This window comes from Argentina silus (genome assembly GCF_951799395.1).
Source record: "Argentina silus genome assembly, chromosome: X".
In the NCBI taxonomy this organism is placed as follows: domain Eukaryota; kingdom Metazoa; phylum Chordata; class Actinopteri; order Argentiniformes; family Argentinidae; genus Argentina; species Argentina silus.
In genome coordinates this window covers 26,770,388-26,796,293 of record NC_139653.1, presented here as the reverse complement: position 1 = coordinate 26,796,293, position 25,906 = coordinate 26,770,388, and the positions used below count along the sequence as shown (strand labels likewise).

Sequence of the window (25,906 nt, the reverse complement as noted above, 5' to 3'; positions counted from 1 at the left end):
CTTGAAACAGTTCAAGCAGCCCAATGGTAAACCCATTTGATAAACCCATTTCCTCCAACCCTCCACACAACCTTTAGGTGAATGCACGGCACAAACTAGATCATCGCAAGGCATAATGGGAAGTAAGTGACCACATTCCTCATGGAGGCATAGTCATAAACACTAAACACTGGGTCCAAGAGATTAAGTGAACCCAGAACAATCCACTATTTAGCTTCTCATAAAGCAGAAAGACCAAGAAATGCTCCCTCTCCACTTGACTTTATGGAGTGCAACACACTCCCTGACATACAACCTTTTTTGTAGAGGAGCTTGTGGAATCTATCTGAGGGCACAAGCCTTTCAATAATGAATCTGAGCCAGGTCTGGGAGAGAGATGGTGATTAAGTGACCCTGACACTATCCCAATAGTACATCCTCCTAGATCAAATCTCACCTCCAACTCATACCTTATATTATGTTTGGTTAATTCCTTCATTATGCCTATCCACCCCCCCTCCCCTCTCTCTCTATCCCAGGTCCATCTGTGGTGTGACGCACTGAGGAATGCAAACAGCCAGTGTGGCCGAACGAACAGGTCGTTTACTGAATCTATATTGACTGCTGCTCCAGTTGCCATGGAGAAAGAGAGAGAGGGGGAAGAGAGGGAAAATCAATGACTCCCCATAGATTTCCTCTCATAGGCTGGTTGTGGTGGACTTTGTGGTGCGGGGCGGGCTGCGACAGTAACGGACTGTAGATGCCCTCCGTTCTATTCCGAGAGAGAAAACCAGGACAACCAAGGAGACAGTGATAGGGTCCCTGGTTAAATGCTCCATTAAGTGGTCCACTGCGCTGCTGATTCTCCTCTGCCAACAAAACACAGCAGTAGATTTATCTCTACATGCCCTCTTGTCTTCACATACACAGCCCCTGCACCAGACCAGCAGGATGCCACCTGTGAGTTGTGTTGTCAGAGTTTCTCAGTCACCTTGCCACTGTGCTATGGTATGACGTTCCTGCAGCTCTGTTTGTCCTTTTTGTCCTTTCTTTAAATGTATTTTTTTTATGTGTTTTTATTACAGCAGTTAGGTTATGTGGTTACAGTACAGGTTAGGTTATAGCTCATGTTTCTTGTATATAAATGTATACAAAATAGAATGACCACAACATGACAGTATCAAAAAATAATAAGACCAGAAGATAGACAGTGGGACACATGGGTGACGCCTGAGGATATATCTTATGCAACTTTACTTTGGAGTAATGGAGCCTGTGTAAGATTTTGAATTGGATCAAGCAGTGCCTGGCATTGTTGAAATATGTATGTATGTGTTTGAGGCTCTCTCCCCAAATTTCATCAGGGATCTCTAGGCCCATCCCGTCCTCCCATTTTGTTTTTATATCTTCTGATGAAAGTGAGCTGATAGACAGCAGGGTATTATTTGTCCTCTTTAGTACATTCTCAAACCTCAGCACGAGTCAGAGCCATTACTCACAGCCACTCAGCATGCAGCAAATAGTTGAGTCAACAATGGGACATGCCGTTTCTTTAAGTTATCCTACATAGTCCTAGACTACTGCTATTGAGATCATCCTTGCTGGTGATGTGTAAAGCATGAACACAAGCATACTATATTTCACAGTAAAACCCATGTCAGGAATTTCACTCAGGCTAAAGCATCACGGTAACTGGGATTCAAGTATGTCACACCTTTTCAAGCGCATCACTTCTAATTTTGCGATGGCTAGTAGTTTAAGTTCACAAATGTCCAAATGTGAAGGCAGCCACAACCAAACCATCTACCAAAAAACCCTAAACCTGGGGGATGTAATGGTAAACCAATTGAAGGACAACCATAATCAATCATAATATATTGATAACATTAATTGATTGCAGTTAGTTGCTCATAACATACAGTCAATGGCGTGATCAATGCCCCTGGTGTAGTTTAGTCCCTTGCCTCATTGACCAACATCTCCTTGATAATCCATGGTTTCTTCTCTACTTAAACTAATGTTTACTCTACAGTACAGAGTCATTGTTAACACAAAAGCATAATGGAGGTTGTATTTTACTGGAGCCGATGATAATCTACTACCCTCAGCTAGTGTACATTACAGCAGTATGTACTGTAGTACACCTAACCCTAACCCTAACCATATGTACTGTAGTACACCTACTCTGTCTGTGAGACTTCCACTGAGAAGCTTAATGTGAACATAATATTAGGCCTTAAAATACTATCTCGCACTAGGAAACAGACTCCCTTAATCTCTCACCTTAAAATATCCTTATTAATGCTTTCAATTGGAACCTTAACCAACGATTTTCCTTAAAGGGTTTTCTTTTTTTTCTAAAAAGGGGTTTTATGCATGGATTACAGGTTTTTTAAAAAGGAAAAACACCCTTAAAAACACCAAATACACCTTAAATGACCCCTGATTGACCCCTGAATGTGTACCTTAACTTGTACCTTCTGCATTATAAACCATCAGGTTTTTTAGATAGTAAAACCCCTTACAAAACCCCTCAAACAAGGATTACAGGAAGGACTACATTCAACAAACCCTGAATTTGTACCTTAACGTGTACTTAATTTCTTATATTAAGGTACTTAAGTTTTTTTTTTTTTAAAACCTTAGACATGGATAACAGTTTTTTTAAAAGGGTTAAAACCCCTGTAATTGCCCCCTTAATTGACAACCAACCCTTAATGTGTACCTTAACTTGTGTTAATTTTTCTAATTAAGTATCTTCTGTGTTATAAACCATGGGGTTTTTAAGATAGTAAAACCCCTTAAACAAAGATTACTGGGGTAAAACCTAACCAACCCCTGAATTTGTACCTTAATGTGTACTTAATTTCTTATACTAAAGGCACCTTCTGCGTAAAACCCCTTACAAAACCCCTTAAACATGGATTACAAGGGTGAAATCACGCTTTTCAGAGAAAAACCCTGAATATGTTCTTGCTCTTTCGCTAGCTGACAGCTATAAATCATATAAGGAACATCACAATATGCATTTGCTGAACCTATTAAACTGAAAGCACATCATATTTTATTCACTCATTAGCTATTTATTTAACAAAATACAGTATCTTACCATGTTCAAAGCTTAGCAAGAGAGCTAGCCAGCTATCTATGGCTATTATGCTAGCCAGCTAACCCAGTGGCTAGAACAAAACAGAACAAGACACTAGCTACAATAAAGGATGACAGAAACAACCTCTTTACAGCAACCTTGGTTGCTTTACAAAATAATATTTCCAGCGTTTTTGTTAATAAATTGTAGTTTTTCGGCAAGTATTGGATGTATTCTTCAAATAGCTAGCCAAGCTTTGCTATCCTAACTGAAAAATAATTACAGTTGTTTGGAGCCATGGCATGTTCCACTCACGTGTTTCTCACAGTTCTAGAACTCTTTTGCCCATTCTGAACTGCATCCCTGAATTTACATGGAATCATGATTAAGGGTTACGACTGAAGCCTGAAACCATTAGGGTATACATTAAGGGGAAGTTCAACAGTTGTACAACCCTTAATGTGTACTTCAACAGAAAAATGATCTATGCCATTATATTTGATTAGGGTATAATTAAGGGCAAGCCCACTGTACCCCATAATATGCACTTCAAAACACAATTCAGGGATCTATACGTGTACCTAAATGAATAAATAAGGGATCTGACGTGCAACTGAAATAAAGGGGGACCTTTAAGGACCTCTTAATTTATATTAAGGTAAACGGCATGTTTTCAGGGGCAAGTTAAGGTGAAAGTAATTGTGTTTTAAGGACTTATTGGAATGCACAGCTCGGTGCTGCTACTCCTCTCTCCTGTTGCCATAACAACGCAGCACTCCTCTCCTCACGTCTCAATAACAGCACATGCTCTCATTAAAAATCATCTCCAAAGGAAAGAGAGTACAGTCACAAGCACCGTTATATATACATAAACTGAACTGTCTAACCATAAGAAATAAAAGCAGGCTGATGGAAGTAGACTGTGGCCTCACCTCACAATTGCGTCCAGTGAAACGAGATGTGCAGGTACAGTTATATGCCCAGGTGTTGGGCAGAGTGTCCCTTGTCTCTGAGTCCATGGGCTGGGCAGAGCAGGAGCCTCCGTTGAGACAGGGCTGTCCCTCGCAGGGGTCAGGGGGAGGTGTGGCCTGGGTGGGATCAGCTGGGGCAGGTGTGCCCGGAGCAGGGTTGAGGGGGGAGGACAGACCCCCACCCCCAGCACTCAGCAGCAGCAGGAGGAGGCACATGGGGCGCTGCATTGGCATGGGCCAGCGGGCAGACACCACCACACTGCATGAACTCATCCTCTCTTCCCCTCTGATATGCCTTCTTTTTCTCTCCCTCTTGGTGCTCTTACTGTAGCTGTGTCTGCTGCTTTCTCTGCTGTCTGAGTGAGTGTGTGTGTGTGTGTGAGTGTGTGTGTGAGTGGGTGAGAGGCAGGCTGGTACGATGCTGAACACTGGCTGTGTGCAGTGCAACTGAAAGAGCAGACTGGCTGACGGGGAGACTGAGGAGGGGAGCTGGCTCCCGCTCGCTTTCAGCCTCTGATTCCTAGTGACGACAGGTGACGACACCACACCCCCTCCCCCAACCTCTTTCTTTCTCTCTCTCTCTCTCTCTCTCTCTCTCACTCACACACACACACACACACACACACACACACACACACACACACACACACACACACACACAGTGACGGGATCCAGTGTGGACCTCATGTGGACCTCATTTAGAATCTCATCATTCATAACCTCTCCTTGGAGCTGGCATCCAGTTCCTGCAGGGAGTGGGAGCAATCAGCTGGGGAGACAGAAAATCCTCCACAGCTTTGGCTAGAAGATTAGCTTGTCTTGTCAGCAACATTATGCACACAAATGCAGAAACAGAAGCCAAGATTTCCAAGATCAACAATAAAACCAATCCATTTACTTAGAGCCCTATAATTAAACTAATTAACTGGATTTCTTTGATGCAATGGAACCATGCACCATAACAATGTATAAACTGTGAAACACAACAAAACTCAACTGGATATCAGTTCAAACATGTCTATGTCATTCAAGAAGAATTACTGTATGAGTTCAAGAAGAATTACTGTATGAGTTATCCGAGATACCTGGCTTGATTGAGGATGACCCCCCTTAGCATTATTACAAATGTTGGCAATCCACAGGGATGCGTCCTCAGCCCCATCCTCTACACCCTGTTCACCCACGACTGTGTCGCCTCCCACAAGGACAACAACATCCTAAAGTTTGCGGACGACACCGCAGTGATAGGATGCATCACTGGCGGGGACGAAGCGGCTTACAGGAGGGAGGTGGCCAGTCTGGTAGCATGGTGTGAGGACAACAACCTCACCCTCAATACGGACAAGACAAAGGAGATGATAGTGGACATGAGGAAGAAGAGGGGACCTCATCGGCCACTGTACATCCGGGAACTCGAAGGAGAGAGGGTGAGCAGCCTCAAATACCTGGGCGTCCACATCAGCGAGGACCTCACCTGGACACTTAACACCACACAGCTGGTTAAGAAGGCCCAACAGCGGCTGTACTTTCTGAGGAGGCTGAGGAAGTTTGGCATGTCGCCCAAGATCCTCAGCAACTTCTACAGCTGCATTGTTGAGAGCATCCTAACCAACTGTATCACTGTGTGGTACGGCAGCACTACTGTTATGGACCGCAGACGCCTGCAGAGAGTGGTGAAGACCGCTGAGAAAATCACCAGGACTCCACTGCTCTCTCAGCAGAGCATCTACCACCGCAGAGTCCACAGGAGAGCCGCTTCCATCCTCAAGGACCCCACCCACCCCCAGCATGGACTGTTCACACTTCTACCCTCAGGCCGGAGGTACAGAAGTGTTAAATGCAGGAACTCCTTCTTTCCCACTGCCATCAGGCTCCTAAACAACGCATAGGAGATTATAATCATGGACTACCTCATATAACTGAACCCGACTGTTAAATTTTCAGTTTGCACATGCATAATTGCACTGCTTACATTTGCACTGTTTTATTATTATTATTGTTGCTTTTTTATTATCACATGCTGCCTTAAATTTTGTTATCTTGTACATTTTGTTTAGTATATATTGTATATTTTTTAGTATTGTACATTTTACATTGGTTGGCATTCTGCGGACAGCAAAGCAAGAATTTCATTGTACAGGGAAACATGTTTTCTACTGTGCATATGATAATAAACACTTTGAATCTTGAATCTTGAATCTAGTCTGTGGTCAGATCAGTGGCTTGAATGTCAAAGGGTGAAACACATGAATGACGTTAATTTTGCTGAATGTCCAAATATTCTTACATTCCACAATGCTGGTATTCACTGGGGAGGAGTCTTTTTGTTCTTACTGAAACGTAAGTGAGGAATCAGTTAATCTGTAGAAACCAATATTATTGGCTGTCTTGGCATCAGAGGGATAACCCTAACCCTATCCCTTCTGCCCTACCCTAGCTCCGGCTCTAAAACTAGCTACAGCCCAAACCCTGATTCTGACTCTAAAACAAACCCTAAGGATAAGACGTATGCTTGCTATCTAGGAAATAGCAAAACAACAAACAAAGTTTTTTTCAGAACTGGACTAAACTTTACGATTACCTTTAACATAACATTGTGATACTATGGTGATAATAATTGTACTCTTGTTCTCAAACATGTACATTCAACACATCAGCTGTCATTGCAGGCTAGATACAGTAGCTACATTACCTCTGTCACACCCTCCACTTCCACCTAGTCTGTGCCAGTGCCTCCCTCGCTCCTGTCTGTCTTTGTCTGTCTGTTTGTGTTGTGTTGTGTGTGGGCGTGGCCAGGCTCCAGTTCCCTGTCACTCATCATCTCCACCTGCTCGTTCTGCTCACCTGTTGGTCATCTGTTCATCACCTCGCTGTATTTAAACCCCGGCTTCCCATCCACTCTTCGCCAGATAGTTGTTTGTTGTTTCCAAGTTAGTCTCGGTCGATAAGTCTCATATTGATTCTAAAGTCCTGTGAGTGTCTTAGTACTCAGTTTGATCATTATCTATTTATGCTCCAGGACCTCGATCCGGTTATCCACCTGTCAGCCCGCTTGCCCGCTTGCCCACCTGCCCTGCCTGCCTAGTCTACGTGCCCCGCCTGTCCTGTCTGTCTGTCTGTCTGTCTGCCTGCCCTACCCCATTTGCCATACCACCCTGATTTTCCCATTCCCTGCTATTCCCTCATTAAATAGCCTATTATTTTATATTTGTGTTCTGACTCTGTGTTCCGCGTCTGGGTTCATTAGCTGTGACCTTAACAACCTCATGAATGCCTAGTTTACTTTGGCTAGCTACATAGCCATTTACCTAATTTTTAACAGTGAGGAGTGATCTTGTCAACCCTGTCCATTCTGGAAATCTAAAAGGAATTGCTTGACAAGGCTAATTTTCTTACAAAAAATAGAATAATACTGATAAAAGTCACAATGTTGTCAAACCGTGCTGCAGCTGTTTATGTAGAGCTCCGCTCTCAATAAACTTGTCCTCTTTGCCTTCATTCATTGGCTGAACGCATCTGGCGTAAGTTCAAACGTTAGGAATTATCAAGCCTTTGTGATGGAATTCCAAGTTAAAATACTTGCCAAGTTAAAATGCCAAAGACTAGAGCTGATGGTTTATTCAGAGATTATTATTCACAAGTAATAAAAGCCGAACTGGTTCGCGAAGTAGTTCTCGTTGTTCTCCCAATCCACCATCTTTATATAGTCCAAATTTAGGTTCCATTCCCCATATGCAAATCATTCACACTTCCTGGCTGTAGCCACCAATATCATTCACTCAGTTCCTATACCTCGTCACAGCCTGGTTTCCCCTCCCATTTCTAAAGATAGTTCTCGTGTTAACTTCAACATTGGTCGTGAGCTCATATATTTATTACTGTGATTCTAGTGCCTGGTACTGATGACCTTTTCTTCACCTCCCAACTGCATGTGTTTATTAGAGTCTTCATAATCATCACTCCCTCTATCCCTTATCCTGTTTTCTCATGGAATATGTGTATTTGGTTTCCATAACCCACTCTTAGCTTCTTTGTCCTGTCCCACATAGAATATCCACAATTGGTTATGTTTACATCACCCCCTGCACTCCTTATTTACTATTTCCTGTTTTTCATGCTCTGGTTATCTGCTTCCTCCAAGCTCCAATCCCCCCCATGTAACCTCCAAGAACCTCTCCACTTCACTCCCCTCACAAATCAACCTCATTCCATCTGTCGGTCCTACTCCCTCTCTACATCAACCTGACCTCCCATGGAACATCCACAATTGGCCTCCTTGTCCTGTTCCATGTGGAATGTTCCCTCTTTATTTGCTATAGAAATTGACCATACCTTCAGTAATTTCAATGCTGATGCCGCTCTTTTAATATACCACTCTGGTTGAGACCAGGCTTGTCCTTTGCAGAAAGTAGCTAAAAAGGGGTGGAAACTCGTTTGAAATGATGCCTCATGTTAAACAAAAATAAAATACCTTGCTTGGGCAGAGAAAAATACAGAATTGTTCCAGTTTTTCCTTCAGGTTATCTTCCATTTTCTTCAATGTTATAAACTAACATAGGCATCAACTCTCTGCAAAATCTCTACCTTGTCAGAAAAGATGAAGCACCTAACAACAAACAACCATTCTACGGGTCTGTTGGGGGGGGTTCTTGGAATGTAACATCCAATGAAATTGTGAGCACATTCTCCCATCGCTCCGTCCAGTTCAATCTAAGCTAGATCTGCTCATCTAAAATTCCACAGACCACCAAAAGTTGGATATGGGTGTAATTGCAGGCCGCAATCCGGAGCGGTTCTTAATATGGGCATTGCTTGATATCACAAAACACCCATTGATGCTCACCATTGGACCGTGGCCATTTCTTTTGTTTCTTCTATCTATCGGGCGAGGGAGGGATAGTCCTGCTGGGCGGCCGTTGGCAGACTGTGGGCAGCGAGCTGCGCCTCGCCCGACAGGAGGGGCAGCAGATGGTACGCCCACTCACCGTCCGGCCACCCCGAGATCCTCGCCGTCCCCTCGAACACCGCCAGGAACGCCTCCGGGTCGTCCAGGTCCCCCATCTTCTGGAGGTGTACCTTGGGGGGACATTGTGGCGAGCCGGGCGCCGGCCGCGCTTTGATGGCCCCAACGAGCTCCCGGAGGAGGGCACGGTCCTCAGCCCTCGCCGTCGCCATCTCTCCCATCGCGGACTGCTGCTCGTGCTGGAGGTGGGCCTGCTGTTCCAAAATGAGGGCCATCTTTCCGATGGCCGTGCTTAACGCCTCCATCTCTGTGTCCCAGGTTGGGCACCAATGTAACAATGTCCGTTGTACACAGAGAGGCAGACGCAGCGTGTTGGTGAGGGAATGTCCCGTTTATTTATCACGTTCGTAATACTTTGGCTTTTCAGCCCTCCAAAACCAAAACACTCGGCGACTTTCCAGTCGCCCTCCTTTTCCCTGCCAAACAGAGGCACACACATATTAAACCATTTAGTCAACGAGGCTTCATTTGCAACAGGTGTGCAACGGAGCCTCGCCGACATAACCCTGGCCACGGTCCTGTAGCTCCCTCTACAGGCCGAACGCTGCATGTCCCCCCACAACCATGCTCTGAACCAAGTAGTTAAGACCCCAAAATAACAAATAGAGGAGATGCATCACAACTCGATGCCCATGTCTGCACAGCAAGACTAGCACGTCAGACGACACCCTGCACCCAACATAACAGTGCAATGATAGCGAGTGCACAGTAAACATGTCTTCCCCGGCAAAGATGTAGTGCCCCTTAATAAAAGAGAGTGAAGGAGAACATGTAAATGAAGAAAAATGTTCATCCAGACCTTAACATGACATATTGTTGATTTGTGAAACAGCTTGTTAATGAGACAGATTTTCTTACACAAAATATCTGACTACAGATGCGAATTTTATAGGTTACACAATACTGGTTCTGTATTGATATAGCCAGTACGGTAAGAAATTAAGTTTAGTGTGTGTAACAGATTCCTATGCATATCAGAGACACTATAAAAACAAAGATATTAATTCCAAAATTACATGAACTATTATCCTTGCATTAAGATGGACTCAATTCAACTTATTGAGTGATTTGTTGATGACATTTTTGCATTTTAGCTAATTTTAAGAGTGTCATAGCAAAGGGTCTGAATACTTATGTACATGAGGTATTTCTGCATTTCAATTTTTATAAATTTATTGAAATCTTAAAAAACGTATTTCGCTTTGTCATTCTGGGGTATTGTGTGTGGATTGATGGCAAAAAATAAATGTAATCAATTTTAAATTGAGTCTATAACACAACAAAATGTGGAAAAAGTAATGGGGTCTGAATACATTACGAAGCCACTGTAAATGGAGTATAATAGTGCAACCGATATACCAGCTATCCCAGCCCTCTCTTTCCACAGCCACAGTCACTCTTCTCCTTCACCCCCAGCTTACCGAAATGGAGTGTTATAGTGCAACCGATATAACCAGAGCCTTTGATAAAGATGTAACCCCCCCAACCCCACGCCATCCACCCTCAGTTCACCCACATGGAGTCTTATAGTGCAACATATACAGTATATTTGTGTGTTGATTGATTGATTGATTTGCATACTCTCAAGGAGGTAGGCGTGGATGTGTGTTTATAAATGCGTTTTTACTTGTTGAGGTGGTCGTATTGATTTTGACGATTTAACAAAAACGAGAGAAGTTTTCAATGCGTGCATTACAACTAGTGAAGCTGTTGACTGCACACAGTCAGTGAATATGTGTTACTCTTTTTGCAAAACGATCTGTTTCATTATTATTATTATTATTATTATTATTATTATTATTATTATTATTATTATTGTGACATGAGTGTCGTCTCTGATCTTGCAGAGATGTTAGGTGGAGCTGTAATATCTAACCAATTAGCTGCTTGCTTTCGAAACGCCTATTTCTGTCGACACTCCTACTTCTTTACACACGCCCATACTCTGGTCGCCATCTTGTGCTGCAGCTACCGCCTCCTCCCGAATTGCGGTCTGCAATTACACCTTATTGAAATGAGGCGAGAGAACAAGGCGATTTGGAGGTTATGGCTATGCAAGTCTAGCCCCTCCGAAATTCCCTCGGAACTCGTCCGTCACGATAAACCAACTGAATATGAGGCGCTAAAATATGACAGCTAAATATTTTCCGTGGAACTGTTTGTTTAATATCTCAAGCAAATAACATTACATGGGGAAATGCTAATTATTACAATGAAAACATATTTAGCCTACTGGTCAATGTAATCTTATATGGAGACGAGTGGATTATGCTAAATGAATACAATATTTATTATCATTACACTTTGTAATCACCTGATATTTCTGAGCCACTGCTGTGGGCCACTTGATGATGTTGATATCACGATAATAATAATAATAATTAGTAAACATTCTATTATGAGAAACAAAGGCATTGCAAAGACAGTACTAACTCCCCATTATATAGGACATTACATTTAAGATCAACATCTGCTTTTTTTTTTTTTTTTTTTACTGTATCTTTAGGTGTTAAATAGTAGGTAGCCTACAGTAAAAGGTAATTAATCCTCTCCTTAATAGTTTACTCGTAATGCTCTCATTGACTTGTGTGATAAGCTCATCAAGCTATTATAAAAAGCAGGTTTTTAAAAGTGTTTTATTTGATTGTCTTTTTTCTCTTTTTAATGATTATTGACTGTGGTCATACATCACCGCAAATTGGCACGATATGTTCAAATTCACAGCATTTATTTAGAAGTTTCACCTAATATATTTCATGCGTCTGATGCCAACAGATGCAAATATCATACAAACGCTGGTACAAGAATGGCTTTCAGCTGTCACTATGCGACCGATGCCAACGTTGGCAAGACGCATGCTTATTACTCAAATCCAACTGAGAGAGTAGTATGGATGTAGCTATAATCCATGTTCATGTCATACAAACCTGAAGCACAGCAGACCCTGTTGAGTTCAGTCTGGCTTTGCTTCCTATATGGCTCATAAACAGACACATTTCTGTACAGGGAAAGGGAACAGGTATGCATTTATTCTTCAGCATTCCCATTAACCTTCCCTCAGATGATCCTGTTCACAGGAAGATGAAACAAACTGAATAAAAAACTAGAGGATAAATAAAAGGAGAACACAGATGAGTCAAACAGTTACTTTATTTATGTTCAGGTAAAAACATGAACCTGATGCAGTAAATTATTGCAGATCTTAGAAACCAGCACATGAACGATTGGGCCAGAAGAGCATACAGTGGCGCCCTCCGCTGGCCACAGACTGCAGGCACACACCACGGTTTGTTCCAAGCCAGCAGTGCAAAAAATGAACTACAGAGAGAAAAAAAAGGACAATTAAAAAAAAAGAAAAAAAAAAAGAATAAAAATAAAAAGGTAAAGCAGACATCCCCACCTGAAACCGGGTGTGAAACTGCATATACTTTATTTAATAAATGAACTTGAAATGCTATCTGGCCATGAAACGATAAAATGAGACCTGCCAAATGCTATGCTCAGCTACAATATGGGTACTCCGAGCTTGGCCTAGCCAATCAGTATGCCCAGAGCACACTCCACCTCCTGCAGGGTCCAGCAGAGACACTACTATCAAAGCAAGAGCAAAATAAAGTTTACTTATCCAACACTGGCTATAACTCTTCAACATTTGAGCTGATGCTCTTTGTAATTGTAGGCCAGAACACAATTTCAACTTCGGTTAAAAAAAAAAAGAAAAAAGAAAGACAAAAAAAGACAAAAAAAAAAAAAATAGATACTACGCTCTCTTCACTACCCGCATTCAACCAACTGCAACTCTCGTTATAACAAATTTAAGCAAAACACACAAAGGGGGGAAAGCAGAACCAAAAAGCAACACACAAACAGGGGCCATATAATACAGAACAGAATGCAAACAGAAACTGAAGGGAAAGAGACATGAGAACAAAGAGCTATTCTATCAAATGTGTAGAATGAGCAAAGTCTGCAAATTTGTCTGTACAAATGATCTTTGGAGCTAAAGTGAACCTAGCTTGCTCAATGGACGACCACCCCCCCCCCCCCCCCCCCCCCCACCCCCCCCCACCACAAAGTGACATCATTCACCACTCTGGAGAGGAAACATCCCTTTTTTATATATATCACACAGCAATGCAATTTAAAATGTCACCCAGTTTTTTTTCGTCTTTTTCTTTTCATCTTTTTTTGTTTTTTTTACATTACTCAACTACTGATATAAGTTTTTCTCTGAATTTTTTTTTAAGTTCTGTGAGTCATGTAATGCCTTTCCATTTGTAGGAGAGACGGGGGCAGCAAATATATATCTCAAGTCTTTAAATTTCTGCAAGCTGCTTTCTCTAACAAGAAGGCTGTACACATTGCCTTGATGTAGGTGATTACAAAAAAAAAGGAAGTCATGATTTCGTCAGTTGCTGTAGAAGGCATTTGAATGTGACAGACTGTGAGATCAGGAGAGGTGGAATGATTGCTGGCCCTCACGGGCCGCAATCAACAGTTTCTCGCGCATGATCTCGATGCTAGAGTAGTCGGGCAGCTTCAGGTAGTTCACGCATGTCATGACCGACGGGAGGAAGTCGTCCGGGTTCTCTGTCGACTCGAACGTCTTCCGCACAATGGTCAACGGTGGGTTTAGACTCCGGAAACCTGGGAGAAAGGGGAGGCATCAAGATCAACTTAAAAACTGCTGAAAGTTTGAATCCTTTATCTGCACACTGACATGAGCTTGTGAGTGGAGTATGAAGGAATGAAGGAATGTGAGACCACTCACCTCCAACAGGCAGTCTGGGGCTTCCTGTGACAAACTGCAGAAAGAGTCTCTGCTGCTCTGCATCGAAACTGCTGAGCACCTCAAACAGGAATCTCACCGCACGACTGGGGGGAGAGGAACACAGATTGACATCTCCGATACTGTCGCCGAGGGTGAGATTAGTATGGCCTTTTCCCGGCCTAAACACCATTCCCAACGTTACCCAGTTAAGCTCAGCAGGAATGGCCTATGGAGGAGAAGTGTCCTTCCTTGATTTGATCTATGAAATGACCCAGTTTGAGGTGTAACTGATTGATGACAAGTTGAATCAAAAGTGTATAACCACTGATTAATGATAAGTTGATTCAAAAGTGTGTAACTGATAAGTTGATTCAAATGTGTGTAACTGATTTATGATAAGTTGAGTCAAATATACAATAGGTTAATGATAAATGAGTTCAAGTATGTGCAAAAGGCAAAACTTAACAAAAGAAATTATAAAGGTAGTGTATGACTCCAGGTCAACATATCTGGTTGGACCTCGTAGTGATAACAAGCCATCATTAAATAATTTAACCTGCATTTAAAGGAACAGTTCACAATTTTAATTCTTTATTTTTTTTTATTATTTATTATTTTTATATTTTTAGTCATTCCATCCCTCATAAGCCTTTTACCTCCTCCTGGTAACATAAAATATTATAGATTGCTGTGCATAATACATCTTAGGATCTGAAGGGTTATATCTGGCCTCTTATTACCTCCTTTGGGTAAATTATCCTTACCGATAAACCCTTGATTCGCAACCACACCAACTGGCACTCATAAGATTAGAGCGGTCGTTAACCATAGAGACTACCCACTTCGGTGTACAGTTTTTAGGTTTGGGGAGATTTTTCAGTTCAGCTGAGGTGGGTAGAGGAAGATATGGGAGGAACTATGTGATGTAGACCGTTAACAGCGGAGTGAATCTAATCGACACCAACCTACATAGGACCAGTCAGCATCTGACAGGGTAAGACCCCTCAGGCTGAGGATCCATAACAAGATCTGAGGTTGGTCGGGGGTTCTGTACTGAGCCACCCGGGAGACAATACCAGTCCTCCATGACACCCTGTCTGTCATCTACTCCATAGTCAGGTCTATGGCAACACATTACTCAAGCAAATGAACTGCAGGAACAGGCTGGGCATGAATGCATCGCCAGTCAAGGCTAATGTATTGTCAAAACTCCATGTTACTCACCTGTCATGTGTGTACCCATGGTCAGGACGACAGCACTCCATGAGAGTCTTGACGTCCCAGGTCTCTGATTTGCTGCCACACAGCAGCTGATCCAACTATAAGAACAGAGAAGAGGATGAAGGGATCACAGTCAATAGAGACAACTTAAAATATCTAAAGGGGGCAGTACTCACCTCCTCTGGGTAGAAATACTGCAAGTGGTGCAGGGGGAAGACTGACTCAAATCCTTCCCGGAACGACTCAAACTGTCTAGACACACCCTCGTTGAGTGTCCAATAGACCACCAACTGGAGAGAGGGGGGACATAGTCAATTTCATAACAAGAAGAGTGTGTGGGTTTGTGCGTGTCTGTCCATGTGCCTTGATTTGTGGGACACCCACCCTGAGGTACTCCTCAAGGTTGTAGATAGTAACAGGGACATCCTTTCCTCCTTTCTTGAGCTCAATGTTGGGGAACCCCGGCAGAGTGAAGTCCAGGCCCAGGTCCTCCACAGAGCAGCCGTTCATGTTAAGGCTCTCCAGTGCCTGCTGCAGGTTCTCCCTTGTCTGGCAGAGGGGAAAGGGAAAGACAGATGGAGGAGAGAAAGGACAGAGGAAGGTTTAATAATATTTATGAATGTGAAAATTCAGAACTGAAGAACATTGCTGAAGAACAATATGATCTCTCTCTGAAATAATTCTGAGTATACAATGATGTTCTACACCCCTTTCAAAACGTTCAGCTTTTGTTGCCCCAGAGCCTGGAATCGAAATACATGAAATTAGGATTTTTCCCGCCACTGATCTACACAGCCTACTGGACACTTTCAGAATTACTAGGTCACTACCAACTCAGCAAATTTCATTGATCCTGACAAACTCCCCAGTGCAAGCTTACACTGGTGTAATTCCCGCCAAACCAGCCATACCGTTATTAGCCATTACATCTGCCAAGCGCAGGCACTGGCGTTTATTAAATTGATAAAATAGTATGCGCAAGGCTTGATCAGTGACAATGTGGAAAACGCTTAGCCTGCTACGGTCACCAGAGAGAGAGAGAGTTTTGAGTGTAGCAGTCAGTAAACCAGTTTAAAGTGACAAGTTGAATCGGATCATGGCATAGGCTGTATCAAAAAAAAAAAAAAAAGTTTTTGATTCAAACCAGATGACAAAAGGTAGGGCCCTATAATTTCCACGATGCAAGCGTGTGCATTGTGCACCAAGAGCAGCTGCCCCCTTGATTACTTTTGTTCAAGGAGCAGGGTGTACACATTTGTCAGAAATCTACCACCACCATCAGTTTGAAGTTCCAAACATCCTCCCTAATAATAATATAAACCCACAAAATAGTTGCAGTGTCAGACATTAGTTGTTGTGTTTCTACATTTCGAAGAGGCAGCCACCAGAGACAGAAAGGTGAAAAATGGTGAGTCCACTCCCCACACCCCTGGTCAGTAACATATTTGGTTTTTATACAAGTACTGGGTAAGACATTTTAGAGAGAACTTTCCAAAACAGTGTTTGTAAAATAAAATATTTCTTTCAAGGGATCTATTTCCCGATCGCTACAGAGAAAACATTGCTCTATCACTTGAATTCATTGTTGCAAAAACAATTATGATGAATTATGATTCCAATTAAGGGATTCCTTTTGGCACTTGGTTATATAGACAAATTTAGATTTGGGATGATGATATCCTATCGACTGTGCTTTTCCTTCTCAGCCATTCAACTTCGTTGATTTGTTTAAGTTTCCATTGGTTCAGTCGCCATTGGTTCAGTTTGTAGTGACAACCTGATCAACAGTGTATGCAATTGATTCCTATTACAAAGAGGGACCCTGCAAAGACAAGGTTATACATCCCAAAAAAGTCTGAACTGTTATCACTGCACTCAATTCAACTTATTGAGTAACTTGAAAAAATGTATGCATTTGAGCTAATTTTTGAACCATGGCAAATGGGGGCGTAGACTTCTGCAAACAGGTCTTCTCTGTTTTTCATTTAATGCATAAATTATTTAAAATGTTTATAACTTTTTTCACTTTGAAAGTTTCCAGTAAGCTGTTTAGATCAGTGGTAAAAAATCCTAATTGAATGCAGGGTTCTCCCCAAAGAATGAAAAAGTGGCGCTGCACCACACTGTGACCTTTGCGGCGCCACTATGTACACATTACAAGGCAAATTAAACTATATATTTAATAATGATAGAGTAACTATCTTTGATCGCCAACAATATAGTTATATCTAACAATACAGATAATATCTAAAGCAAAAGTGAAAGCGTTACAATGTTCCTCAGTGAATTCTGCGTTTTAGCTGTATTTTTTGCGCATTTTGACATGAATCCGGCGTCACGCTGTTCAAAAATCCTGGGGAAAACCCTTGATTCCAGGCTCTGGGGCAACGAAAGGTGAACATTTTGAAAGGGAGAGTAGACTTTCTATAGGCACTGTACACACATCATTAAAGACAGAACTGCAATAGTGTTGGAGTATGGGAGTATAAAATGTGGAGGATGAGGATTGTGGAGACCCCCGCACCTGTGAGCGGTCCTGCTCCAGCCTCTTCTTCTGGCGGATGATGTCCTCCAGGTGCTGGATGGACTTGGCCACGCCAGGGTCGATGTTGACCAGGTCATGAGAGCTGATAGAGGACTCATGCCTTAGCATCCACTTGTAGAAGGGCAGCCCTAGGGGCAGGTCCAGCTAGAAGCAGTGGATGAGAGGGCCGTTAGAGCAGTAGGGAGGAGGGGGAGGGGGGTTCACTGAGGGCTTCAGGTTAGTGTAAAAGCACTAACCACAGCTCCAAGGCCGAATACGTAAGAGGACTGGACACATTTACAGCGGATACAGATAAGTCTGTCAATGAAACCCAAGTCATTACCAGTCTGAAGTCCATGATGGCTTTGGCCATAAGTTTGCCCAGGAAGCGGAATTTCATTTTGATTTTGGCGATGTGTGCCGGTTTGGTTGTCCTGCCAAAGGGAACAGCAAACAGCCCCCTGGAGCTGAACATGTACTTGGTCCCTTCTTGGCTTCCTATGGAGGGGGAGAGGGGAAAATAAACAAATAATATGGGATTCAGGAAAAGATAGATTAGTTACAAGCTGAGCCTCCAACACACAGGTTCTTAAGCATAAAATGCCCTTTAATATAACTAGTCAAATGTCCATTGCCCAGAAGGTTGGGGTCATACCTTTGGGGTTGGATAGGGTTACCTCCTCACCCCTCCACAACCCAAGGTCAGCTCGCTGGAGCTCCTGGGAGACCAGGGCGTAGAACTCCAAAGTGGGACCCAGCCCTGTGCCAACCTGAGGAGGGAGAGCAGAGAGAGAGACAGCGACATGAGCAGCTGTCCAGGCCGCCCCTGACTCTCTGCTGCCCCATGGTAAATCCGCTGTATTCTAGTCTATGATATGGATATCTGAACATGGGTTATGATATACCTCATTTTCATACTGGATCTCCAGCATGGCTCTTGAGCTCCCCAGGTCCTGCATTACAGACTCCGCCTGCTTCAGCAACTCCTCACGGTTTATCGTTCGCTGGAAAGAGAGAGAATGGGAGAGAGTTAATGAAAGGTAAAGAAGTCCAGAAAGCTGCTGGTAAAATGTGGACACCACTCTTATCATCATGCCAGAGCTGTAAAAATGTTTATCACAATAACCTTTTTCCTGTCAAGACGAGGCGCCACTCGGCTGTCCTGAGAGTCTGATTGGTTGATTTCAGGGTTAGTGTCGAGCAGGCGCTGCATGGCCCTATCACGGTCAAATGCTGTCACATAGAAGAGCATCTGCCGTGTGTCAAAGGGGAAAAAGAAGGGGCTGGGGGGTAGAGAGAGAGGAGAGAATGAAAAGCAGTTATTAAATGGTATTGGGTAGGAGGTTTGAGGTATTGTCATTTGTTTGAGTTCTCCCTAGGCATGCATTTCAGATTAATTCCTTGCACCACATTTTATTTGAGATAAAAAGCTAGAGGGCCTATGTGTTTTGCCTCTTCACTTAAAAGTTTAAAATGGTGCCATCAGTACCAGGTCTTGCCAAGTTCAGTCAGCCAGGTGGGGATGTTCCCGGTCATGATGACCAGAGGGTCCTGCAGCTGCCGGTTGGCCTTGGCAGTCAGCTTGCTGTTGATGAACTCACTGTTGGGGATGATCTCCTTACAAACAGCATTCTGAAAGACAACGTAACAACTCAGAGGAGGGAGAGGCATTGATGCATAGAGAGGCCCTCTACCATTGTTTCTCTCACAGAAGCCAAAAAAAGACTTGACTTATCAACAAGTTCTCCAACTTAACTAGGCATGACACCCAGTGGTAAAATATCTGATACAGGAGCATATGTTGTGCAGGTTAGCAGGATATTCACCTCGTACAAGTAGAACCAGAATCTACTGATGGAGTGCAGAACCCTCAGCAGCAGGTTGACTTCCAGAGAGGGGTCATCAAAGGTCATGGTCTCTGGAGGCTCCGAAATTAGGTACATCTCTAAGGGGTTGGCGATGCTGGGACAAACACCATCTGCAGGGGGAGCAGGGTTCACAGCTCAGACATGCAGTACAAGACACGACTTGATTTAGACAGGTAGCATTTGTTTCGAAGGTAGTAATTACAATTAGCCAACTGGTGTAATCTCTCCCCAATTCATTGTGTGTGTGAGAAAATAATTGTTCTACAAAAGAAACCAGTAGAACCAGTGTCTTTGGAGGGCTGTAGACACCACGTTTGAGTGCTAAGGAGACTCCTACCATGCCACAGCTCGTCCTGTTTCTTGGCATTGCGTGGAGAGGTTTTGGTGGGGGCAGTCTGTGCTCGGCCCCTCTTCCCTCCCACTGCATCTTTGCTGCCATCCTCATCCTCTCTCACTGGCTTATACCTGATAGGAAATAAAGAGTGTTGTCACAAATACAAGCCAGGGAGGGGTTTGTCACTCACCTGAGTGTGTGTGGGGTACTTGTTTGTTTGAGCTCAACAAGAGTATGGCATCCATGCCAATTAGTTGTGTTTGTTCACCCTCTGTCTACAGTGACAGTGGTGTGCAGTAGCCAGAGTGAAGGGTACCATATGGTGTGTGTTTTGGTCCAGATGCCAGCTCGTCCAAGCGGGTTGGCCTCGTCATCAGTGGACTCCCTCTCCTCCTCTGCCTGCAAGCTGAACTGCCGCACGGCCTGGTACACTGTCATATTATAGGGTAGCAGGTGGTCACCGATATAGAACTGCAGTCTATGACGCACACTCCCAGAGTTTAGGAACTGGGCCGCCTGGTCAGGGAGCAAGATTGGAGTTAGAGGTCACAAATCATGGCAGAGCAAAACACTATCTGGTATGTAAGGTATTTGCAAGGATGGTGAAAAGGCAAAGACACACACCAGTGATTCGTCAATTTCATCGTCCGAACCGTCATCATCACTATCCTCGTCCTCCTCTCTGATTCGTCCATAACCTGCACATACAAAATCCCCTTGAGCAACTTGACCTTGTAACCACATTGATTACCATCACTCAATGTTAACAGTCCTCACCTCGGACAACAAGGTATCTCTCAATGGCCTGGACCAAGGCCAGTGGGTCAATCTTCACAGGGCCGCCCTTCCACTGCTTAACATTGGTGCAGTCTGGGTGCCTCTGTAGCTGACACTTGAGTTGGTGTGTGTTGAAGAATTTCAGTGCCTGAGACCCTCTGATGGAGACAGACACACATACAGGCACACTACAGTAAAGCACACTACACCGAGGCAAGCCCTACCAAGGACTTTTGCTCCACATGTTTAAACATTACAGGCCCAGGACTTTAGGAGATCATGTATGAGAATGAGGTATAGTATAACCCACATTCAGATGTCCATATCATAGACTAGAATACAGCAGATCTGGACAGCTGCTCATATTGCTGTCTCTTTTTTCTCTCCCCCCTTAGGTGGGCACAGGGCTGGGTCCAACAATGAGGTAAGAGGGATATAGAGCAGAGATGGGCAGGTAAATGTACAGTGCCTATAGAAAGTCATCATACCCTGTGAAATCTTTACCTTTTGTCACATTACACCCTGGAAATTAAAATAGATCAAATCTAACTTTTTTGAGCTGTATGTACACATTATAACCCTCATCATCAAAGCGTCAAAATATTATTTTCATTTTTTTTTTTTTTATTCTGGACAATTATTAACAATTAATTAGTGAACTAACTGGTTTTGGTTAAGTGATCAGCCCCTTAGAGTATACCATTATAAACTTGCTCAGGTGCAACCAATCAACTTCCAGATCAAACACCAGGCTAATTGCCCCCCACCTGACATCAATTGTAGTGGGGTTTATTTTTTTATTACTTCAGAATAAAACCAGCTGTTTCTTGAGGATTCCACTACTAGAAGTGCATGGTTCTGCAAAGAATTCACCATGGTTGGAAAAGTACTTTCAAAAGGCCTCCGGGATAAAGTTGTAGGAAGGCACAAGTTAGGTGAAGGCTATAAAAAGATTTTGAAGGCTTTAACTATCCCTCTGAGTACCGTTCAGAGCATCATTAAGAAGTGGAAGGCGTATGGCACCACCAACACCTTGCCTAAATCAGGCCGTCCGTCCAAACTGGATGACCGAGCCAGGAGGACATTGATCAGAGAAGCTACCAAGAGGCCAAAGGCAACTTTGAAGGACTTACAAGTCTTTATGGCTGGGACTGGTCTGTCTGTGCATGTGACAACAATCTCACAAGCTTTACACAAAGCTGGCCTGTATGGCAGGGTAGCAAGAAAGAAGCCTTTTCTGAAAAGGTGCCACACCTGGAAGATTCTGTTGCCATGTGGAAAAAGGTTTTATGGTCAGACGAGACTAAGATTGAACTTTTTGGACTGAACTCCAAGCGCTATGTTTGGCGAAAACCAAACACAGCACACCACCCAAAACACACCATACCTACTGTGAAGCATGGTGGTGGCAACATTATGTTGTGGGGATGTTTCTCTTCAGCGGGGACTGGGCAATTGGTCAGGATTGAAAGGAAAATGGATGCTGCCAAGTACACCCAAATTCTTGAGGACAACCTGCGTCCCTCTGCTAGACAGCTGAAGATGGGCAGGTCATTCACCTTCCAACACGACAACGATCCTAAACATACCGCCAAAAGCAGTGGCTTAAGGATAGAAAGGTGAATGTCCTTGAGTGGCCAAGTCAGAGCCCTGACTTAAATCCGATAGAAAACCTGTGGATGTGGTGAGCAGTCCATCGCTGCTCACCACGGAATTTGACTAACTCGAACAATTCTGCAAGGAAGAATGGGCAAATATTCTCCAATCTAGGTGTGCAAAGCTAGTAGAGACATATCCAAACAGATTGATGGCTGTAATTGCAGCAAAAGGTGGCTCTACAAAGTATTAAAATCAGGAGACTGATGACTTTTCCAACCGTTATTCTTGTTTTTCATTTTTTATACATTTTCAGAACTGTCGCCTTTTTGGCTAAATGGCTAAATTTGTACATGAAGCTAGAAAAAAATAAATAATGGGTTTTGATTTCAGGCTGTACAAATATAGTAACTATTTCAAAGGGGTATGATGACTTTCTATAGGCACTGTATATGTAGGGCAGTGCTGACCTGCTCCCATTGCCGTTGCCACTGGGAAAGTCATGCACTTTGACAGGGAACTGTTCCATCTGGCTCAAGCAGTTGTTCATCTTGTGCACCAGAGCAAGGAGAGGTCCATTCTCAGACGGATCCAGGCGACCTGTAGGCTCCATCCCAGGAACCTTGACACCACAAAACACAGGAAAGACATGCTCAAACATGGCTTCTTAAACCGTTCTAAAAAAAAAAACCTAGAGGGGAGAAACTATGAATGACTGTCAAACATAGTTCAATGAAGGCCACAAACATGTTTCATGTCTAAACATTAGACATTTCAATGTCTAAACATTGTCTGACAGCTTGGCTGTAAATGTAGAGTGCATGAGCAAGGCATTCTTCTCTCACCGGGCAGCCAAAGAAGACGTGCAGGAACCTCTTGAGCCTGACATCACGGCTGACCAGGTCCCTGTCACTGCTGGAGGTCAGGTAGAGCAGCAGATGCTTGACCAGCCCGCTGTGCTGGATCTCAAATGATGATACGTCTGACTCAGAGACAATACTGCAGATATCCACAAGGCACTCCACACCTCCATCCATCTGGGGGGGGGCCGGTAAATAACATGAGTACATGTGCACTGGCACACCAGGGCTCCAGACTAAGATTTTCTCACATTTTAATTTGGTGGAACCTGCACAAGATTTGGTCGCACCAAAATGTTGTCACGGAATAGAAAAAATTAGCAGGCTAATCATCTTAGAAATGAACTTGCCATTGCATTCACAGACAACTTGTGCTGTGTGTGCTAATCATTCAATCAATCAGTCTTGTCATTACAGTGGTCTTACTATTCACAAACCCATACAGAAAAACATTACATGCTACATCACCTATTTACATAACACTGACAGTATAGGTCAAGACAAGTCATATGAAAATGTTAAATACAGTAGGCCAACTGCACTAGTGAGTTTTATTTCAGGTCATTCACCTCAGCTAAACAATCACCAGGTGGCATTGTTGAGCATAATGGATATGCTTACAGTGTGTTAGTGTGTTTACAAACATTGCCGCCTGATGAATTATGTGAAGAGTAGCTCATGAGTTGTTGTTTCAAGTTGGAAAAGGACAAATTATTGTCTGGTCAGAGAAATTAGAAAATATGTCCTTGGATAAACCTCAATTTAGAACAAATCATGTCTTCTTGGACACTTCCTAAAATTATGTCAGACATGGAATGTGTGTTCACGAAATTGCATACCATTAACTTATTGCGATATAATGTTTCTCAGTTGATTATCACGCATTTGAGCAGTAGGCTATGTGGACACAGCATGCTCACAAAGCAAAGAGCGCAGTTTTTGTCAATAATTTTGATACATATTGAATGTATTTCACATGATTGAAATGAGAGCTTTCATGAATCAATCAAAAATGGTTATATGCCATGTGCAATGACGAGAATGAAACAAATTATATTTTCTAATCTATGTACCTAACAAGTCATTTATAGTTGCCTACTGTCTGTATTTGACTGTTCTTTTTCACCCCTGTCCATCATATCATGTATCACAGTTGAGAACAAATGAAGTACTTTTATATAGGTGTCATATAATTGCTTGGGCAGTTGTTGACGTGTGACATTCATGATCTGTAGGCTACACATTTTGATTCAGCTCCTGTTTCCGATTAACAAACAAGCATGACAATTAATCTAGCCATTACAGTCTGTTAGAGATACAATTCCATTGCTGTTCTTCATGTAACAAATTATTTTAGTTCAAAGAAGTTTGTAAATGCAAACATTGATTATACTGTAGCCAAAATGTTGCATATTTTAGAGAACTGTTATCAATTCCATTTTACAGCAAGATAGTTACAGATAGGCTTACTGCTAATTTGTCAGTTATCACTGGCTGGTACACTTGTATTTAATATCCCACAAATATTAAATCATGTTTAAATATAATATAATCAGTTATGATAGAAAGATCTTTGATTGAATAAATGGATTATTCTTATTATTACATTGTGTGAACAAGAGAAGGTTACCCTTGCTGAAAATGTGGACGTTCGCACTGTCGCCGAGGGCGAGATTAGTATGGCCTTTTCCCGGCCTAAACACCATTCCCAACGTTACCCAGTTAAGCTCAGCAGGAATGGCCTATGGAGGAGAAGTGTCCTTCCTTGATTTGATCTATGAAATGACCCAGTTTGATGTGTAACTGATTGATGACAAGTTGAATCAAAAGTGTATAACCACTAATTGATGACAAATTGATTCAAAATGTGTGTAACTGATTAATGATAAGTTGATTCAAAAGTGTAACTGACAAGTTGATTCAAATGTGTGTAACTGATTTATGATAAGTTGAGTCAAATATACAATAGGTTAATGATAAATGAGTTCAAGTATGTGCAAAAGGCAAAACTTAACAAAAGAAATTATAAAGATAGTGTATGACTCCGGGTCAACATATCTGGTTGGACCTCGTAGTGATAACGGTTTAACTGATACTGGAGTAGGCAACCAAATGTATTAATGTTTGACTGTATAATTCCTACTCAGAGATGATTGCTGAAGTAGGCCATCATACTAATGTTTTGCTGTATAATTCATGTGGGCTAATGATAATTGTATACCATATGTACTAGATGTTAACTTTGAGAAAGGCCTAGATTATTATGTTACGAAAATAGAAAAGAATTGCAGAAGTCCACAATAAGAAGTGGCCTTGAGTCCAGTTTGAGCAGGAGAGTGTTAAGTATGTCTAGTAGACATAACAACAGGTGCCCTTAGGCCCATGACTAAGCATGAATGCGAATTCAGGCTGACGTAATGAATTAGATAGAATTCTATGCTTGACTGAGAACTAGATCGAATTCAATGCCTGACGTAATGAATTAGATAAGAAAGGGTGGGGGTAAAGGAAAGCCCCATTGCAAACTATAAAAAGAGCTCCCTGGAGCAGTACAACGGTCATTCCCCGCTGCGGAGCGTAACACCTGAAGGACCGGAGCAGGAGTGAGTGTGTTGAAGATTACCCCTGAGTGGAAACTGGAGATTTTCATACTCTAGCAACCGAGCAGGAGGATCTCCTTGTCCAAAGCTCACACTCTGATTGAATCCTGACTGTCGGCCCCGCCACACTAGTACAACGGAGGACCTTGGCGGACCTTTGTTTATATAACAACAGCTCTGGCGGATAGATGTACCAGCTACGCTCTGATCAAGTGACACTGGGCCTTCTCTAAATTTCACAGGCAGAGTAGGAACAGACTGATAGGTTTTATTCTTTTCTAATTTTTATCATTT

The 25,906-nt window shown here is 42.8% G+C and overlaps 2 protein-coding genes across 2 annotated transcripts in view; both read right to left on the bottom strand.

Moving 5' to 3' along the window:
* dner (delta/notch-like EGF repeat containing) overlaps positions 1 to 4,522 on the bottom strand; it is a 44,818-nt gene extending 40,296 nt beyond the window's left edge. The window contains exon 1 of the mRNA XM_083696430.1: positions 4,000 to 4,522. Coding sequence (XP_083552556.1) covers positions 4,000 to 4,311 — 312 coding nt within the window. The 5' untranslated portion in view covers positions 4,312 to 4,522. The remainder of the gene's footprint in view (positions 1 to 3,999) is intronic.
* Positions 4,523 to 13,166: 8,644 nt separating this feature from the next.
* trip12 (thyroid hormone receptor interactor 12) overlaps positions 13,167 to 25,906 on the bottom strand; it is a 36,223-nt gene continuing 23,483 nt past the window's right edge. Inside the window, exons 26-43 of the mRNA XM_083694849.1 lie at positions 22,998 to 23,189; positions 22,623 to 22,774; positions 20,557 to 20,714; positions 20,404 to 20,477; positions 20,096 to 20,295; positions 19,783 to 19,910; positions 19,404 to 19,555; positions 19,067 to 19,209; positions 18,704 to 18,860; positions 18,483 to 18,581; positions 18,233 to 18,347; positions 17,921 to 18,075; positions 17,578 to 17,742; positions 15,438 to 15,602; positions 15,230 to 15,343; positions 15,057 to 15,151; positions 13,833 to 13,936; positions 13,167 to 13,708 (exon numbers count right to left, since the gene is read on the bottom strand). Of these exons, the coding sequence (XP_083550975.1) occupies positions 13,512 to 13,708; positions 13,833 to 13,936; positions 15,057 to 15,151; positions 15,230 to 15,343; positions 15,438 to 15,602; positions 17,578 to 17,742; positions 17,921 to 18,075; positions 18,233 to 18,347; positions 18,483 to 18,581; positions 18,704 to 18,860; positions 19,067 to 19,209; positions 19,404 to 19,555; positions 19,783 to 19,910; positions 20,096 to 20,295; positions 20,404 to 20,477; positions 20,557 to 20,714; positions 22,623 to 22,774; positions 22,998 to 23,189 (2,565 nt within the window). The 3' untranslated portion in view covers positions 13,167 to 13,511. The remainder of the gene's footprint in view (positions 13,709 to 13,832; positions 13,937 to 15,056; positions 15,152 to 15,229; positions 15,344 to 15,437; positions 15,603 to 17,577; positions 17,743 to 17,920; positions 18,076 to 18,232; positions 18,348 to 18,482; positions 18,582 to 18,703; positions 18,861 to 19,066; positions 19,210 to 19,403; positions 19,556 to 19,782; positions 19,911 to 20,095; positions 20,296 to 20,403; positions 20,478 to 20,556; positions 20,715 to 22,622; positions 22,775 to 22,997; positions 23,190 to 25,906) is intronic.